Genomic DNA, 19,485 nt, shown 5'->3' with positions numbered 1-19,485 from the left:
GATACAGCACCCCCAGTTATGCATCCATTCGAGAGTTTGTCAATGTTAGGTTAAAAGCACTGAGACATTGAAAATGAATATGTGGGTGAATGAGGCTTGCATAGAAAAGTGCTATATAAGTACCAGTCCATTCACAGATATATTTCTTCATTGAGGAAATAATTTAACTTACAGTTAAATACAGTGTGATTATGCAATTTAGGGACAACTTAAAACAGTTTTAATTGACCGTTTCTTAGTATTTCATCGGAATTTCATTTCTTGTAGCCCCTCTACAGGAAGTACACCTAGAAGTGGTTCCCATTGCTGGGAGAAACCATGAGGTCAATCTCACTGCTACTGTCCTTCCCAGTGAAGCCAACCTGACTGTCTTTTACTGGTGGATAGGAGACAGCATGCAGGTAAAGGAAAAAGTTCCATTGTCATTCATTTATAAATTCATTTCTAACTGTAAAATCAGTGGAATTCCATTAAAATTGCATTAGTTCAGCTAAGTAACTAAGGATTGAATGCAGAGTGGTGTACAAACAGAAAAGTGAAAAGTGGTGATTAAGAGGAAGAAACAGTGTGTCATGAAGAGCACTCCCCAGCACTCTAGACCTGGTGCAGGAAACTAAAGGCCCTAACTGCAATCTTCATCAAAAGGAGAAATCTCTAAGACTGATATTAAGATCCAAACTGAGAGCTGGTTCCATAGAAGAGGGACCTGCAAGCTGAAGGCTCTGCCTCCCATTCTACCTTTAAATACCGTAGCAACCACAAAAAAACCCAGCAAACAATAATAAACCAGCTTCAGCAGCAATAGCAGCAGCAGACTACAGGGTGCCTAAGCCAAGTTGCTGTATAATGAACCCAACTGTCAAGTGGGTTTGACATTTGGTATGAGGTGTTTGTGCTGAAATGTTTGGTTTTTATGTACTATGCATTATGGCCAAACATATCCACTTTCATATATGTCACATATGTCCAAAGAACATTGTTGCTGAAGTGTTGTAGTTTGTTCAGATACAATTTTGCAAAGATAAGTAGTGCTGCTGTGTTCTTTCTAGAAAGAGGCTTTCTCCTGAGAACCCTTCCAGACACACTGTACTTGTTCAGTCTTTTTCTAATTCTACTGACACAAACTTTAATATTTAACATGGTAGCTGAGGCCTGTAGAGTCTGAGATGTAGTTCTTGGATTGTTTTTTTGCTTGGTTGGTTGTTTTGGTGTTTTTTGCATTTTCTCTGAACATTACGCTGTGACCTTGGGGTGATTTCCCAGGATCTCTCCTACTAGGAAGAATGTCTTGAATTTATTCCACTTCTTCCTCCAGACCAGAAAACTGCCAAAAAATTCAGCTTTTGTGGCCGTGGTTCGCTTGCCGAATTAAATTAATTACGTGCATTTAATTAGCAGCCCCCCCGTGGCTACTTACCTTTTTAATTCCCAAGGAACTAATAAGGGTGTACTTCTGATTGACACTCTGATTGTACATTTTGGATTAGGTTTTGTTCAATAAACAATGACACAGCATTATAGGAAATGTTTTGTACCTGAAGTTTTATTTATTTAATTTTAAGACCTGGTAAAGAACAGATGATTTGTATTATGTTCTGATATGTATAAACTTTTCAGTTTCTTTTTACAGTGACAAAGAGACCAAAATTTGTGTAGCTGCTTAAAGGCAGTGCACAAGTTACATTGTGCACTGCCTTCTTGCTATTGGTTGCTGGACCCAGAGTACAATATGGCTAGTTTCTTGTTAGGGTTCCAGTTGCAGTACCAATTTTAATTTAAGCTATGAGCAAATTTGTGGCCCAGTGACTAAAGCAATGAATTAAAATAGTCTCAAAATTTATTTTGCACAGCAGTTTTCATATTGCATAGTTATTAAATAAACCCGAAAATGTTCTGAATATTTCTGACGTCCAGACCTCATTTTTTTTTGTTTTTCCAGATGTTCCAGATGTTTTTATCACTAATACTGTGAGTTTTTCCTGCAGCCCATCCTGACTCTGCAGAACAGCCTTCTGACTCGTTTCCCAAAGACGGGCGAAGTCTCAGTCACGGTACAGGCTACAAACAGCCGATCCATGGTGCAGGACTCAAGAACTGTCCGAGTTTACGGTAACGAATGTTTGTATGTGCTAAGAGGTGAAGAGAAAGAGGTTATTATATCAAAGGTTCTGAGAAAGTTACATTTGCCTGTTGGCCAGAACAGAGAAGTTAAAATTACAATATTCATTTTAATTCAAGACAGGATAAAATACATGTTGTGGAAGAGAGCCAGAGATTACAGTATTTCTCGAGTGCGTCAACACATTTCTCGAAACTATGCCTCGTATTCTCAAAACAGTAAACACAAATCCATAACGTCTCACCCAATTTCCCAAACATCGTATTTTCAGGTCAAAATGAAGCTCTACACTCAAAACCATTCACTTGCTGAAAAACCAAATTTTGCCCACAGACATAGCACACAAGGCCAAAAACACACACACTACAACATTGTCTTACACATTGGTACAATAAATTCAAAACAATATTTCCAAAACTGGCAAGTTATGTTGCTTGTGGTTCTTCCCCTCAAAAACCTTTTCACATGATGAAGACAAAAGACTCAACCAATGCTCCTCCTTTTGGTCAGGTCAAAACCTGCCTCATCCACAAAGATAATTTCATGGGGAACAGGCCGTCCTTCAATTTCAAAGGTTCTCTGCAAAACACATAACACAATAGAGTTACCCTGAACCACAGTTTAAGACTGCACAAATGGCAGCATAAACTATCATGCTGTGATGGAACACAATACTTCATACAATATCAAAACTCATTTGTTGGTTTTTCACTCTGTCAAGAGTATCGTTCAAAAGGGACGCTGTATGCCTGTTTCATCTGGAATTGGTTCTTTCGGAGGTTGTGGTCAATATGGAGAGGCTGATGGCATTTATCCCTCGAAAATGATGATCATCCTCACTCAATCTCCTCCTCGCAGGCGGGTAATAATTAGTGGCAATTTCCATGTTTACAAGCTCCCTCTCTTGCTCCTCAAAAGCCTTAACCGGCCTCCACCAGGTTGTCCCCTCTGTGTCCTACAAAATAGAATCACTCATTTACTGTAACTGTCAAATATCCTTTTTCAGGACAAAATGGAAACATACTGAAAATCAAAAAACTTGAGTTCAGCAACTTAAAAGTTACTGTACAGAGCAGTTTCTTTTGGCTCTCGGAGGAGGCGGACGCACTTTTTCTCCTCTCCCTTATCTTCCCTGCTTATGTCCTTGTCTAGTCTCGTGTTTTTTTGTATTTTCCCTGGAACATTCTCTCACAGTCTGTTCTCTAAAACCTAAAAGAGGAATTATGGATTGGATCAACTGGTCCCTAAATGCAATTGACACCCCTTTCTCAACGAGAAGTTTGGGCTTGGGTGAGCCTGAGTGGTGAAGATATTTACCTATTCGGAACCATGGTAACAGGGTTCTGGCTGATCGGAGCTGGCTTGGCCCTGACTTATCGAAGAATTAAGAAAGCGGAACCGGCTGTTCAAACGCCCACTAGGCTGCCCGCTGGGATTGGAACGATGGGAGAGGCGTGAGTTTCTCAAAATGGGCCCATTGAGTCAGCACGGATAAGATCTTGGAGAGGCTACGGCTGCTGTGAATACTCAGAATAAGATCTCTGACTGCAGACTGGATACATCTCGGAAGGGCTAGCCCGGAATAACATCTCTGGGAGATGACCAAGACCGCTTGTCTCCTTGCCCTAGCTCTTCCCCTTCCTTGTCGCTGTTGTCCTAGACCTCCTTCTCCTCCTCCTCCTACTTGACCGCTTCCTTTGCATGTCTTTGGATCCATTGTTTCAAACCTGAATGAGCTGACTGTGGCCCTCAAAGTTTCTGATTGGTGTGTGATACATTTTGACTCGTAGTGTTTCCACTAATTGAGCTCAAGCTGTGCTGACTTAAGTTAACATCATTGAATGCTAGTGCTTTCTAAATGACCACATGTTGTAAGCGATGAAAAAATGTAGGGATTTGTGTGTACAGTTTTGCAGTAACAGTTCACCAAATCTGACTCATGTGTTAAAGCAGGGGGAATAGTGTTAATAGTTCAGGGAAATGGGTGTGCTTTTTGAAAAATAGCATTATGGTTTGAAAATTTGAGTTCAAAAGATAGTGTTTAAGCAATCGAGAAAAACTGTAATAACAAGTATGATTCCGTGCAGAGAGGTCATTCATTCTTGCTAACATAAACAATGCTGTTAGCTTAAATTTAATGCATATATTCAGTCTTTCTTTTGGATAAGGTAGTTAAGATGAAAATTCAATTCAGATCTTTGTCTTACTGTGGGCTTTTTCTCATAGCTTTCAACCACATCTCACCTCTACTGTTGAGAGTGAGCTTTCAACATTCTTAAATTTTTCAGTAAGAGTTAGGATAGTAAAGTCAAACCTTAAAAACTATTGTTGGTCTATGAGTCACTGAGACATAATAGAGACAAATTTGCTGCCTGTAATTGTAGGGTCTGCCTTACAATATAAAGCACCTTGAGGCGACTGTTGTTGAGATTTGGCACTGTAAAAAAAAAAATTGAATTGAATTGACATTTTTACACCTTTGGAAAATATTGTATGATCTCATGATTTTATTGCTGGTGTATCAGAGGATGAACATGTTAGAATTCATTTTACAAAGAGATGTGCTTGTTTTATTTATAAGCAAGCTTTAATATCTGAAGATAGAGGGAGTTTATTTTAGTTTAACTCTGATTTTTTTACTGTCTGAACTTAAGTACATTTTAACTAGCTTTTCGCTTTGGTGTCATTATGTTGCTTAAATTATTTTGTGATTTTTGTACACAGTTTTATGCATATTTGAAATGCTGCTTCTCAACAAGCTACACTACTTCTATCAGTTCATGCTAAAAAATACACATATGGATAGGCAGACTGATTTCTTTACCACATATGTTCCCACCAAGGTGTTACACATCTGTCCAAACAGCGTAATGTTTAGGTATTTGCAGTTTCTTTTTAATTTTATTTATTTGCTAAAATAATATTATATGTTTTATTTGATCAATTTGAATCATATCCATGATGCTTGTTGACTGCTCCTGCAGATAACTTCCAAGTCATCCCTCTGAGCTTCAGCAGAAACCTAGACAGATTCAATCCAAATATCCCAGAGTGGAGAGATGACATTGGCCAGGTGGTCACCAAAATACTGGCAAAGGTAGGTCTTTAAAGAGAATGGATGGTAGTGTCATGCAACCTAACTTCTTTTCTTTTTATAGCGCACAGTCCAATCTAATGTCTGGTACTCCTATAAATACAAAACATAAAAGCATTACTGTTAGATAATGATAGTCCATGTTATAATCACATAATACAGTTTTTTCTGATGGCTTGAGCACATTTTTTGTAACTATTGGCTATTTTTGCAAAACTCTACACACAAATAAGAAAACTCTTCACCAAATCAGCAAAACATTGTAGTTTTCTTGTAAAAGCGAATAACCCTTGCTTAACTCTACACACCTTTGTAAAAATGGTATTTTTGTATCCAACAGTTAACACAAGCCATCATATTACAGGTTTTTCTGAATGCTTAAACCCTAACTGTGATTCTTATTGCACAATTTCTAAAACTATTAATACTTATAGCAAAACCACTCACTGAGTTTGCAAAACTAAAAGCACAAACACTGCTTTGCACTCAGTTTGCCATTTTGTAACACACACTTTGCAAACCTGTAGCTACAATCCACTGCACAGCACTCTTTTTGCAGAACTGTAAACACAACTCACGGCTTTATACTCAATTTGCAAAGGATCAACACACTCCTAGCAAAACTATATACATTTATGGCTATTATTTACACTATTTTGCCAACTGTCTGGCACACTGTCACATGTGAAAACTTTTTTAGATAAGGTTTTTAGTACTTTTTTAGTTCACTTTGCAATCAGCCTAAGCACTATAATACAGGTAAGCTGTGTGTGTGGAGTACAATGGAGGGAGCAGGAAGAGTGAGAAGTAGAGGAGGAAGAGGACGTGGAGGTGAAGAAGTAGGACGAAGAGGACGACAAGGACAAGGAGGAGCAAGAGGAGGACGAGGAGGGGGGAGAGGAAGGGTAAGAAGAGTAAGAAATAAAATTGCTGATGACATCAGAGCTACAATAGTGGACCATGTAATCAACCATGGAGTGACCCTGAGGGAGGCTGGCCAACGGGTTCAGCCTAACTTGAGCCGCTACACTGTAGCAAGCATCATAAGGACATTTTGAAATGAGAGTCGGTTAGTACAGTCACTTTGCACTAAGATTTGTAGCACTGCCATGCTAATGAGAAACACAACAATACCATAGATGTAAAATTCCAGAAGATATTTTCCCCTGTGCCTTGGACTAGAGCAGCGCTCCCCAACTCCCGGGCCTCGGACCAGTACCGGCCCGTGAGTCGTTTGGTACCGGGCCGCGAAAGTTGAGGCTCAGGTATGAAATGTATGGTTTTCAGGGTTTTTATCGGTTTTCAGCGTTATTTTGTTATCGTTGTTATCGTTAACTCGCTTTTCCTGGGTCTTTTCACGTGTGTTATGAATAAATCTTCTGTTTTTTTGGTACCGGTACTAGTTTTATTTTGTTGTGTTTATCTGCGACACCTTAAAGGCCGGTCCGTGAAAATATTGTCTGGCATAAACCGGTCCGTGGCACAAAAAAGGTTGGGGACCGCTGGACTAGAGGACATTTCATGTGATGTAGACGAAATTTTGTGGCCAAATCCACAGAGATGACACAATGTAGACTGATTTCTTTTTTTTCCTCAGTGAAATTACTATTTCGTTTTGACTTGGAAATAAACACTTGTGTTTGTTTTGATGTGTGTGAATAAACACCAGTATTTGAAGTTTGGATCCCTCTATGCTTACGGATCTATGACAAAAGTATGAGCTCAAACTGACTTAGCCTACCTTGTGCACAGAGAAAGCAAAAGCCAGATGTGTTTTGTATTCATACCATCAGTGTGCAGTTGGCGCATTGTGTGCTTAGTAGATGATGGCTTGTGTGTACTGTCTGATACGAAAACACCATTTTTACGAAGGTGTGAAGAGTTAATCTAGCTGTGTTCGCTTTTGCAAGAGAACTACAATGTTTTGATAATTGGGTGACAGGTTTTCTTATTTGTGTGTAGAGTTTTGCAAAAATAGCCAATAGTTACAAAACATGTGCTTAAGCAATCAGAAAAAACTGTAATAAGCACAAAAAGCACCAACTACACACTGATGGTATGAATGAAAAACACATCTGGCTTTTGCTTTCTCTGTGCACAAGGTAGGCTATGTCAGTTTGAGCTCATATTTTTGTCATAGATCCGTAAGCATATGAATCCAAACTTCAAGTACTGGTGTTTATTCACACACATCAAAACAAACACAAGTGTTTATTTCCAAGTATCGGATTATTTGGAATCGCCATAATGACAATATGGGTTTCTTGGTCTGCAGTGAACATTCTTCCTCTGCCCCCAGCATCTGATCGTCTAGCAATTCTGTAAAGTAACAATTTCAGTATTTTTACATCTATGGTATTGTTGTGTTTCTCATTAGCATATGGCAGTGCTACAAGTCTTAGTGCAAAGTAACTGTACTAACCGATTCTCATTTCAAAATGTCCTTATGATGCTTGCTACAGTGTAGCGGCTCGAGTTAGGCTGAACCCGTTGGCCAGCTTCCCTCAGGGTCACTCCATGGTTGATTACATGGTCCACTATTGTAGCTCTGATGTCATCAGCAATTCTATTTCTTACTCTTCTTACCCTTCCTCTCCCCCCTCCTCGTCCTCCTCTTGCTCCTCCTTGTCCTTGTCGTCCTCTTCGTCCTACTTCTTCACCTCCACGTCCTCTTTCTCGGCCTCCTCTACTTCTCACTCTTCCTGCTCCCTCCATTGTACTCCACACACAGAGCTTACCTGTATTATAGTGCTTAGGCTGATTGCAAAGTGAACTAATTATCTAAAAAAGTTTTCACATGTGACAGTGTGCCAGACAGTTGATAAAATAGTGTAAATAATGGCCTTAAATGTGTATAGTTTTGCTAGGAGTGTGTTGATCATTTGCAAATTGAGTGTAAAGCAGTGAGTTGTGTTTACAGTTCTGCAAAAAGAGTGCTGTGCAGTGGATTGTAGCTACAGGTTTGCAAAGTGTGTGTTACAAAATGGCAAACTGAGTGCAAAGCAGTGTTTGTGCTTTTAGTTTTGCAAACTCAGTGAGTGGTTTTGCTATAAGTATTAATAGTTTTAGAAATTGTGCTATAAGAATCACAGTTAGGGTTTAAGCATTCAGAAAAAACTGTAATAATATAATCATAGTTAGCATGCTAACCTTTGCTGATTAACACTAAACACTGTAGGATATGAATTATACAGTTATTGGATTAGTGCAGATTTAAGACATGACTGGCGTTTTCAACTTGTGGCCCCAGATTACAGGTGTACCTGAGAATTCCCTGGTTACTGTGGTCAAACCAGGTCTCCCCACCACTGCCGACCTGTATGTTCTCCCACTGGACACCAAACCAGCCAAGAGAAGCTTGTTTGTAGATAAGGTATGTAATCACTGATAATAAACATATCCACAGCCTGAACACTAGTGGTGGCAGAATCGCATGTTTTACTCTGTGGAGACACAGACTAGCAAGTTTGTTTTTTATAAGTAACATCAGTTACATTTAATACACTTAATCTCATCTTTAGCGTATTCCAGCCATCATTCAGGTCTTCAACGACAACAACGTCAGCTTTGTGATACGAGGAGGCCTACAGGTGCTCGTGATGCTAGCTGACCCAAATGCAGGTATATTTTCGTACATATATATTGCACTTCAGTACATATTAAGTGAAGTTTGTAAATGTATACAGTATTTTAAATTATAATTGCATCCTATTGGTTTATTTCCAAGAACTAGGTTATATTGCTAAAGACTCAACAGCTACAGAGGCAGAGAATGGTGCGTTGATAAATAATATACCTGCTTTCTCTATAAATGCATTTAGCATCATCAGCTTAGTCTTTGGTTTGATTCCTGGGCCTTTCTTTTTCCTGCATCCGGGTCTGTTGGTGTTGTGCTCTGCTGTGTTTTCATCTGATGCTCTTTTTGTCCTTTGATTGTGAAAACATGATGCATTCTTTACTGTGTGCTCATCAATCCAGGCTACCATGGTGCAGCTGGAAGTGCCGGTGTTTGGACTCTAGCTGTCATTTTCCTTATTGGTCTTATTGCTACTGGCGCCTTTATCCTCTATAAGTTCAAAAGGTGAGTCATGTATTTTACAGTGCTGTCACCTTAACGGCGTAGGCACAAAAAACCTGACAAGTAATGGAAATCAAATGTTGAAAGAAAAACTTATGAGGTGAGCTATAAAGTCAGTAGTTTTGTACAGTAACATAATATTTGTAATATTGCCTCTGTGCACCACTGCAGTGGATTGTAAATCAAACAATTAAGATTTCATTGAAATGCAGACTTTCAGCTTCACAAGCTAGGTTAAATTAAGCAGAATGATCCTGATAAAGTCCAAGTGTTGAATTTGCATGACTGTTGACTGTAACTCTCAAAATGGGGTCTAATCCATGGAAGTGGCTCACTAATCCATGGAAGTTGCTGTGAGTTAAAACCTTAGACTATAGTTTTGGCAGTGCATTTCTTAAAAACGAGGAAAAAGAAAGAATGCAACGGCCAGCTCAGAAGCACTATTGTGGCTATGGAAGACAATCACAGAATTCTTTCCTTGGTTAAGAACCCTCTTCAGATGGTGGGCATATCATTGTCAGAGTCTACAAAATGTTACACTTGAATGAAATACAGCAGGTTTACAATAAGGTACAAACCACTGGTTACACTAAAGAACGGTGAAGCCAATTTGACTTTGCCAAAAAATATCTAAAGGAGCCTGTAAAGTTCATACCGCATTATCTCTCAAATATGATGGAGGCAATGTCACTCCATGGGCATGTATGGCTGCCAGTGGAACCGAGTGTTTATTGATGATGTGACTGCCGATAGTAGCACAAGTAGTAGAGTGAATTCTGAAGTGTACTGGGCTACTTTCAGTGCTTCACCGTACAAATGACCCAAAGCATACTGCAAAAGTTCACCAAGAGTTTTCAAGGCGAAGAAAAGGTGTATTACCAATATGACTGTTTCAGTCATCTGAACTCATCCCAATAGAGTGTGTTTTCAGTTATTGAATACATAACTGAATGCAGAGAGACCCACTTACAAGCAGTAACTGTAATGCAGCTGAACTAAAGGCTAAGTGGAGTATCTCAAGAGATACATCACACAGCATCTGGTGATATCACCCTGGATTTATGAGCCTCTAAAATGAAGGACTGTGTCTAAATATGGCTTTAACTCCTACACACTAAATGTAATACTTCTGTTAAACGTCCTCAATTAAAGCTGAAAATCTGAATTTTAATTGTAACCTGACTATTTAAAATCTATTGTAGATAGTGTGGAAATCCATCAAATGTTCAGGTTCCATACCAAAGTAAATGACACAAATTGAAATATCCCTTAAGTTAGATTGCTACAATATTGAAATTTTGTAATGATGTGCATGAACTAAAATGTATCCGTCTGTCCAGTGTCTTTAGCTACCACCAGCTATTTTAATATAAATATCATATTCCCTGATGGTTGCATACACATCATGATGTTTGAAGTCATACCACCCAACCCTAAACAGTTGAATGAAAATTCACATTGCGCATGCTTCTTATCACATCAGTAACCCACCAGCAGCACCTCCTTGTGTCCCTAACACAAATATCCGCAAAAAGTCACTTGAATTAAAGCACGCAATGGAAGACTATACAGCCCCGTCTTACAAAAACAACAAATCCCACAGTCCTTGGCTTAGGGCTGAGGATGCATATCCCCCATTGTTTTTCAGGAAGCTTCCATGCACCCACAACTACGCCCAGATGCACAGTGTAAAGGAGCAGGAGATGATCAGCCCTGTCAATCACAGTGAGGACACCCAGCAAATCATCCAGGGTGAGGAGTACATCGATGACGACCTGGACTCACAGACTCTAGGTAACGCAGGAGGTAGCCCCGCCTTCCGTTCCCTAATAAGGACTACTACTAACCACTGCTACTAAACCCAAGCCACTAACACCAGCAGCTAACACACACCAAGGTACTGAAGGACTTCCCCCTTTTTGTTATCTTTACTGCCATTGCAGTTCTTTGAGGTTTATTATTGTTGCTTCTAAAGTAGTCACATCGCATTTTATGGTCATCAACAAGCACAGCTAATCATATTGCATGTTATTCAGTATTTTTTTGCACGACATAATGCCTAAGGAATCTGAAATGTTAGTGTTACTGAGTTTTACTTGTAGACTTGCCAAAGTTCTTTTAATTTTATCATACATGACCTGATTGTACAACTCTCAAATGTCTCTATATAGTCATTTCTATAAATTTTATGACAAGGTTTTTCATAAAATACAATGCAACCACAAAGGAATATGATGGCTATGCTTATGATGGTAATGAATTGCTTTGTGATCATAGATATAGTGGACTGTTAATGGTGGTCACCATTAAAGTAATCATTTTTTCTTTCCTGTCATTAATAAGTGCATTCTTTCTACATATTAAACTATCCTTGTCACGACTATCATTGTGACAAAAGTAAATCATTCTTAATTTTAAAGTCCAATGGTAAGCCTGATTGTGTTATACAAGATTAGAATCTTTTATTTTTCATGTAATAAAGCAAAAATATCCTATGGGGGTTTGGCCTACCAGTGCTTAAGAAAGACACTAAGATTAGCAAATTGCAACTGGCCACAAAATGCAACATTTAACTCATAAAGTATGTCAAATTTGGTCCTGTGAGTTCTATATAACAATATAAAGAAATATATAGGAACTTTACTTATTAGAGCATGCGGAACAACTAACAATTTTTGAAGGAAAAACTCATATTGAATTTCTGTTTTTATACCCAATTTTGAGCCAGCACGCTGGAATTCTTAATGAAGTCCGGAATTAATCAAACTATTAATCAACCATAGTATTAAATCAAGTTTACTAATTATGAAGGCAAGTAAATTATTACATTTTAATTATATAATTATGTGCTTTACTATTTTTTCTGCTTTTTTGTGAAATGTTACATTTTGGAAGTTTTAGTGTTGTGCTCACAGTCAGAACTGTAAGTCACAGGACACCGTCTAATACTATACATTGCTTTATGTCATATATAACACTTTTACATAACTGTATGTGTTTTATGTATATTTTATATGTCTCTTTAACATCTCTCATTTTCTTTTTTTATCTCTTTTTTATCAGGCACTCATTCCGGTGTGGTCCTAAACATGAATTGCAGAGAGCTACACAGTTAGCAGACCAGCTGATGGCCACCATGGCAATGCTGAAGAGCTAGTCGAGGCGAGCCGAGCTGGCTAATGAGCACAGGGACTCCACTCTGCCTTTTTCCTCCTCTCGTCTTTAGATTTTCCCTCTCCTTCTCCTCTGTCAGGTCACTTCACTCTTCCATGGACTGTTCCACTCTCCTGCTTTAGCTTCTGTGTATTGTTTTAATTATTTTGGGGAAGTGGCTGACCATGGTGTTGGGACTCTATTACAGTAATCACCCCTTCACTTTTTGTGCCAGCCCTGGACACCCTGGACACAAGGGCCAGCGGCTCAGTTTGAAGGCTCATCTGTGTGTACACTGTCTGTCTCTTAACACAGCTACAATCGGCAAGTATGTCTCACAAGACTGGTTTCCACTGATACTGACAGTCAGAGAGATAGTTGAAACCATCCTCTTTTCCAGAGACTGGTGTGTTAAAATGATTTCTGAGCACTAAACGTAGTTTGCATTGTTCCCCTCCATTGTTGTTGGGTTTTTCCCCCCACAGTTATCACTCTGCTCCTCTCTTCAATGGCAATAATAATCTCAATGGAATGTAGGATGTGATATAAACCCTTGTGAATTTGCATATGATGGGCATACACATGCAAACACAAGAGGGCAGTATTGCACTTTTTGAAATCTCCACTGACAGGTACTCTTACAGCTCAGCTTCTTTGGAATATACTGTATGTACACACAGCTTTGTTTATTTAACAAAAAGGAAAAGAAAAAAACATTCATTTCCATGTGTTTCTGTTTAAAAGTAACAAAATTTACAGATGTGTGGTCTGTGATGTTTCTGATCAGTTTCACCTTTGTCTGTCCCATGGTGCCTGAAACAGCAGACGCAGATCTGCTCAGTGACATTTCCTGTTATTTAGTTATTTCTGGAAACAGTACAGCCCTTTCTCCTCGTCCTCATCCCCGTCCTAACACTTTCTCGGTCAGAGCAGACCCCCTGGAGACAAAGGTTGCCGTCATTGGAGGGAAGCTGTAGTTGATATATTTTATTGTATCAGCCTATATTAGGCATAGCCCGTGGTGGAATCATGTCTCCTTAAAAGTTTGGTTCATTGTAAATGTGTAAATATGAACGGTGATTTACTCTTTGTAAATATCCCCTTTGTGTGTGAGTGTTTTACACTAATACCAAAATACATCACTTTTTTTACCCCTCTTTTTCTGGAGTTTCCTGCCACAGAATTTCCCAGGTTTGAACAACATCTCACTGTTTCCACTTTCCTCAGCATCATTGCCTGCTTTACATTTTTGGGTATTTTCATTATAATGTCATGAGTAGGGATGTTTCCCAGTCTTCATTGTTAACTGGAAATAATTTTCTTGTCTTATAAAGATGCTCACAGTTACACAGTGACAGCAATGTAGATGGATATTTTTGATATACTGTCAGTTTTTCTTTTCCAGCACATGTAAAACACAAATGAGTGTTTCTGTTACCTTTTGTAGAAGTCTTTTACGTTTGTTTGATTGAACTAATGTGAGCAGTTGCTGTCACAACGCACCAGACAGCAGCTGAACAAGTCTACAGATGTGTCAAGAGGTCTTTGAACGGCTTTTACAGTGCTACCATTGTCACCACCCTTTGGTCCATCTTGTATTTGATGCAGCAGATCGTGTTAACGCCTCCTGGTTTGATTCATCTTTTGTACATATTCTGCTCATATTTTTGTTCTTAGTTTTCTAGTGATGTGTCATCTTTGTATCAATGTCCCCTTAAACACAGGGGAAAATGGGGGTTATGATGTTCCAGTGTAGTAGTCAAGGAGTTTCACATATGGTGGCACAGTGTAACACAGCAGTGTAATTATGACCACGATGCTATCCTTTCATTTTTCTCTGGTCTGTTCGATCTTTTGGTTTTGCAATTAAAAACAACTGTGTTCTTTTCAGGAAGCATAGTGCACTCAACCTGCATCATGGAATAAATCACTCCCATAACGTGTATGTCTCTTTAATTTGTATAATATCATCTAGTACAACTGTTCGTGTGCAGTTTGTCACAGTGTTTTGCTAACTAAAGGTCCAGCTGCTGTGTTTCACTGGGAGAGAAAAGAAAGAACGCTAACTCCACTCAGAGATGGAGAAAGATAAGAAAGACAGCAAAGGAGAGGAAGAAGAGAGGTTGGATTTCTCAGTGTGCAAAGCTCACATATAAGTTCTCTTTTTAAATCAATCTGTTAAAATCAATCATTGTTTTTTCATTTTGTAAAAAATGCTGCAGTACAGGATAAACAGGTTAGTGTGCTGTACTGATGGCTACTAAGTAAAGAGCAGTGTGTGACTGCTGCACAGTGGCCATCTAGTAAAAAGTTACTATAAGCAGTATACTTCCAATGTAGAGGATGGAATCAGCCAGGACAACTCGAGCATCACACAAAATGCAATGAGGTGACCAAGTTCATGCCATCAAAGTCAGTTAAGCTAATGTGGAGCTTCTAGCTCCTCTGCCTGGTCAGACTGCTCCCAGAGATCCTCCAAGTGGAAACTCTGGCTGAGACCTTCGGAGTTTGAGGTGGAGGCAAGGCCAGGGTAAAAGCTTTAAAGCTGGAATGCCAGCCTGATAACTGCCGATTCACCTGCCACACAGCAAGCCCTGTATTCTCCCCATGACAAATTTTATGTGGTTAAGGACATTATACTGATTCCACAATTTAAAGAGTTTCAGGTGGATTTTCATCTGAGTGCTTGCAAAGCCTGAAATGGTCAAAGGAAATTTGGATCTTGCCGCTCCAATGTAAACTCGTTGGAAAAGCTGCCTCTCAGTGGAACAGACCTTGGATTATAATGTCAACGCTACAGTGTCAAAGTTTTCATTTTGTGAATAACTTGAAAATCTTAGCTCAAACAGCTGCAAAACCTGTTTGCACAACACGGGGATGCTGAATTCTATAAGATAAAGCCATAAATATGTGTGTCTGAGTCTTCTATCATCTTTATGAAGTTGTACAAAAACGCTTTATTTCGCCAAGATAGTGCGTTTCTCGCTATTACATGCATTTGAATTAGAGCTGGGCGATATAAGATTTTTTCATATCACGATATGTTTTTTTCATTTCAGGCGATAACGATATATATCACGATATAAGCCAAATAACTATATTTGTAAGATTTAAATGTGCCGTTGCTCACAAGTAAAATGTGAAATAATTAGCAGCTTGTTTTAATTAAAATATTTATTTCCCATAATAAGTTCAACAGGGCAGATGTACTTAAGGAACATGAGACTTCAGTTTCAGATAAATAAAGGCAAATATTGCAAACTACACAAAGGGCAGCCGCTAAAGCGTTTAAGTTTCAAAATAGAACAAACAAAACAGACCACTAAATTGTCAATACCACTAAATTGTCAATTCCACTTAGAAACAAAATATTAATTCTAAAAATAAATCTTAGGTCGTTCTACAGAAGAACAGACAAAATTGACTAACTTTTGTCAATATCAAATAAACTGAGAACTAAAAGGAAATTCTCAATCTCTCCTTGTTGTATAGCTTAGCTTTTCAAACAGTTTTAACAGTTACTTTAGTCTGACAAAAGCCGAATGACGAATTAGCGCTTTCAGTCAGAGATTGAGCATGCACCGCTTTATTGTATTTCCAGACTTGCTTCGGCACAATTTACAGTGCGCGCTACTCTGTTTTTTGTCAGACTTGAAATAGCCGAAATACCTTCACACTACGGAACTTCTGTGGCCCTTCCGTTTGACAATCTCTCCAGCATTGGAACCATCATCTGTTTTTTCTTCGGTAACCTTCGCTCAGGCTCTCGGTTGATTTTTCTCTAGTCGGCAAACTCCTTTCCTTCATTACCTGGGCTGCACGGCTGCAAAAACAAATACACATGTGCGCCTTGAGGCTTGTGCTGTACATAACAAGTCAGTGAAGTGACGCTGAGGCTGTGATTGGTTTGGCTCTGCGCTACTTAATTTGGATTGGCTGTTCTTTTTTTTCTTTTTTTTTAAGAGGACAAGAGAGATGAGGCCTATCGCAATAGTTTAATTTTTCTATTGAGAAAAAGTTATTTCGCAATACATATCGTTATCATTTTATCGCCCAGCTCTAAATTTGAATGGAGTTCTCGCCTGAAACACATTATGGGTTTTCATTTTGTGAATAACTTGAAAATCTTAGCTCAAACAGCTGCAAAACCTATTTCGCCAGCATAGAAATGCTGAATTCTATAAGGCCAAGCCTGAAATATGTGTGTCCGAGTCTTCTATCAAAAGTTACAGCTGTCTTTATGAACGTAGTGAAAATCGCTTTATTTCGGTGAGACAGTGCGTTTCTCGCTATTACATGCATTTGAATGGAGTTCTCACCTGAAACACATTATGGGTTTTCATTTTGTGAATAACTTGAAAATCTTAGCTCAAACAGCTGCAAAACCTATTTCCCCAGCATAGATATGCTGAATTCTATAAGGCCAAGCCTGAAATATGTGTGTCCGAGTCTTCTATCAAAAGTTACAGCTGTCTTTATGAACTTAGTGAAAATCGCTTTATTTCGGCGAGACAGTGCGTTTCTCGCTATTACATGCATTTGAATGGAGTTCTCGCCTGAAACACATTATGGGTTTTCATTTTGTAAATAACTTGAAAATCTTACCTCAAACAGCTGCAAAACCTATTTCCCCAGCATAGAAACGCTGAATTCTCTAAGGCCAAGCCAGAAATATGTGTGTCCGAGTCTCCTATCAAAAGTTAGAGCTGTCTTTATGGAGTTGTTGAAAATCGCCTTATTTCGGCGAGACAGTGCGTTTCTAGCTATTACATGCATTTGAATGGAGTTCTCGCCTGAAACACATTATGGGTTTTCATTTTGTGAATAACTTGAAAATCTTAGCTCAAACAGCTGCAAAACCTATTTCCCCAGCATGGAAATGCTGATTCTATAAGGCCAAGCCTGAAATATGTGTGTCCGAGTCTCCTATCAAAAGTTACAGCTGTCTTTATGGACATGGTGAAAATCGCCTTATTTCGGCGAGACAGTGCGTTTCTCGCCTGAAACACATTATGGGTTTTCATTTTGTGAATAACTTGAAAATCTTAGCTCAAACAGCTGCAAAACCTATTTCCCCAGCATGGAAATGCTGAATTCTATAAGGCCAAGCCTGAAATATGTGTGTCCGAGTCTCCTATCAAAAGTTACAGCTGTCTTTATGGACATGGTGAAAATCGCCTTATTTCGGCGAGACAGTGCGTTTCTCGCCTGAAACACATTATGGGTTTTCATTTTGTGAATAACTTGAAAATCTTAGCTCAAACAGCTGCAAAACCTATTTCCCCAGCATGGAAATGCTGAATTCTATAAGGCCAAGCCTGAAATATGTGTGTCCGAGTCTCCTATCAAAAGTTACAGCTGTCTTTATGAACTTAGTGAAAATTGCTTTATTTCGGCGAGACAGTGCGTTTCTCGCTATTACATGCATTTGAATGGAGTTCTCGCCTGAAACACATTATGGGTTTTCATTTTGTAAATAACTTGAAAATCTTACCTCAAACAGCTGCAAAACCTATTTCCCCAGCATAGAAACGCTGAATTCTCTAAGGCCAAGCCAGAAATATGTGTGTCCGAGTCTTCTATCAAAGTTAGAGCTGTCTTTATGAACTTTGTGAAAATCGCTTTATTTCGGCGAGACAGTGCGTTTCTTGCTATTACATGCATTTGAATGGAGTTCTCGCCTGAAACACATTATGGGTTTTCGTTTTGTGAATAACTTGAAGAGCTTAGCTCAAACAGCTGCAAAACCTATTTCCCCAGCATGGAAGTGCTGAATTCTATAAGGCCAAGCCTGAAATATGTGTGTCCGAGTCTCCTATCAAAAGTTACAGCTGTCTTCATGGACTTGGTGAAAATCGCCTTATTTCGGCGAGACAGTGCGTTGCTCGCTATTACATGCATTTGAATGGAGTTCTCGCCTGAAACACGTTATGGGTTTTCATTTTGTGAATAACTTGAAAATCTTAGCTCAAACAGCTGCAAAACCTATTTCCCCAGCATGGAAGTGCTGAATTCTATAAGGCCAAGCCTGGAATATGTGTGTCCGAGTCTCCTATCAAAAGTTACAGCTGTCTTTATGGACTTGGTGAAAATCGCCTTATTTCGGCGAGACAGTGCGTTTCTTGCCTGAAACACATTATGGGTTTTCATTTTGTGAATAACTTGAAAATCTTACCTCAAACAGCTGCAAAACCTATTTCCCCAGCATGGAAATGCTGAATTCTATAAGACCAAGCCTGAAATATGTGTGTCCGAGTCTCCTATCAAAAGTTAGAGCTGTCTTTATGGAGTTGTTGAAAATCGCCTTATTTCGGCGAGACAGTGCGTTTCTAGCTATTACATGCATTTGAATGGAGTTCTCGCCTGAAACACATTATGGGTTTTCATTTTGTGAATAACTTGAAAATCTTAGCTCAAACAGCTGCAAAACCTATTTCCCCAGCATGGAAATGCTGAATTCTATAAGGCCAAGCCTGAAATATGTGTGTCCGAGTCTCCTATCAAAAGTTACAGCTGTCTTTATGGACATGGTGAAAATCGCCTTATTTCGGCGAGACAGTGCGTTTCTCGCCTGAAACACATTATGGGTTTTCATTTTGTGAATAACTTGAAAATCTTAGCTCAAACAGCTGCAAAACCTATTTCCCCAGCATGGAAATGCTGAATTCTATAAGGCCAAGCCTGAAATATGTGTGTCCGAGTCTCCTATCAAAAGTTACAGCTGTCTTTATGGACATGGTGAAAATCGCCTTATTTCGGCGAGACAGTGCGTTTCTCGCCTGAAACACATTATGGGTTTTCATTTTGTGAATAACTTGAAAATCTTAGCTCAAACAGCTGCAAACCTATTTCCCCAGCATGGAAATGCTGAATTCTATAAGGCCAAGCCTGAAATATGTGTGTCCGAGTCTCCTATCAAAAGTTACAGCTGTCTTTATGACTTAGTGAAAATTGCTTTATTTCGGCGAGACAGTGCGTTTCTCGCTATTACATGCATGTGGAGTTCTCGCCTGAAACACATTATGGGTTTTCATTTTGTAA

At 39.0% G+C, this 19,485-nt stretch overlaps 1 protein-coding gene across 6 annotated transcripts in view; it reads left to right on the top strand.

Annotated features, from left to right (window-relative positions):
- The window catches only part of sorcs2 (sortilin-related VPS10 domain containing receptor 2), a 379,862-nt gene extending 365,477 nt beyond the window's left edge, over window positions 1-14,385 (top strand). For 2 of the 6 annotated variants that reach the window (XM_013266081.3, XM_013266086.3), the window contains 9 exons: window positions 268-401; window positions 1,986-2,109; window positions 5,104-5,216; window positions 8,464-8,586; window positions 8,735-8,834; window positions 8,941-8,988; window positions 9,192-9,294; window positions 10,895-11,188; window positions 12,355-12,490. In XM_013266081.3, coding sequence (XP_013121535.1) covers window positions 268-401; window positions 1,986-2,109; window positions 5,104-5,216; window positions 8,464-8,586; window positions 8,735-8,834; window positions 8,941-8,988; window positions 9,192-9,294; window positions 10,895-11,150 — 1,001 coding nt within the window. In that variant the 3' untranslated portion in view covers window positions 11,151-11,188; window positions 12,355-12,490. Of the gene's footprint in view, window positions 1-267; window positions 402-1,985; window positions 2,110-5,103; window positions 5,217-8,463; window positions 8,587-8,734; window positions 8,835-8,940; window positions 8,989-9,191; window positions 9,295-10,894; window positions 11,189-12,354 lie in introns of all 6 variants that reach the window. The other 4 variants (XM_013266082.3, XM_013266083.3, XM_013266084.3 and 1 more) reach the window with 4 other exon arrangements.
- The last annotated feature ends 5,100 nt before the right edge of the window (window positions 14,386-19,485 follow it).

Source organism: Oreochromis niloticus, linkage group LG3, assembly GCF_001858045.2.
Source record: "Oreochromis niloticus isolate F11D_XX linkage group LG3, O_niloticus_UMD_NMBU, whole genome shotgun sequence".
Taxonomy (NCBI): domain Eukaryota; kingdom Metazoa; phylum Chordata; class Actinopteri; order Cichliformes; family Cichlidae; genus Oreochromis; species Oreochromis niloticus.
This window is presented reverse-complemented; position numbering and strand designations above follow the sequence as displayed.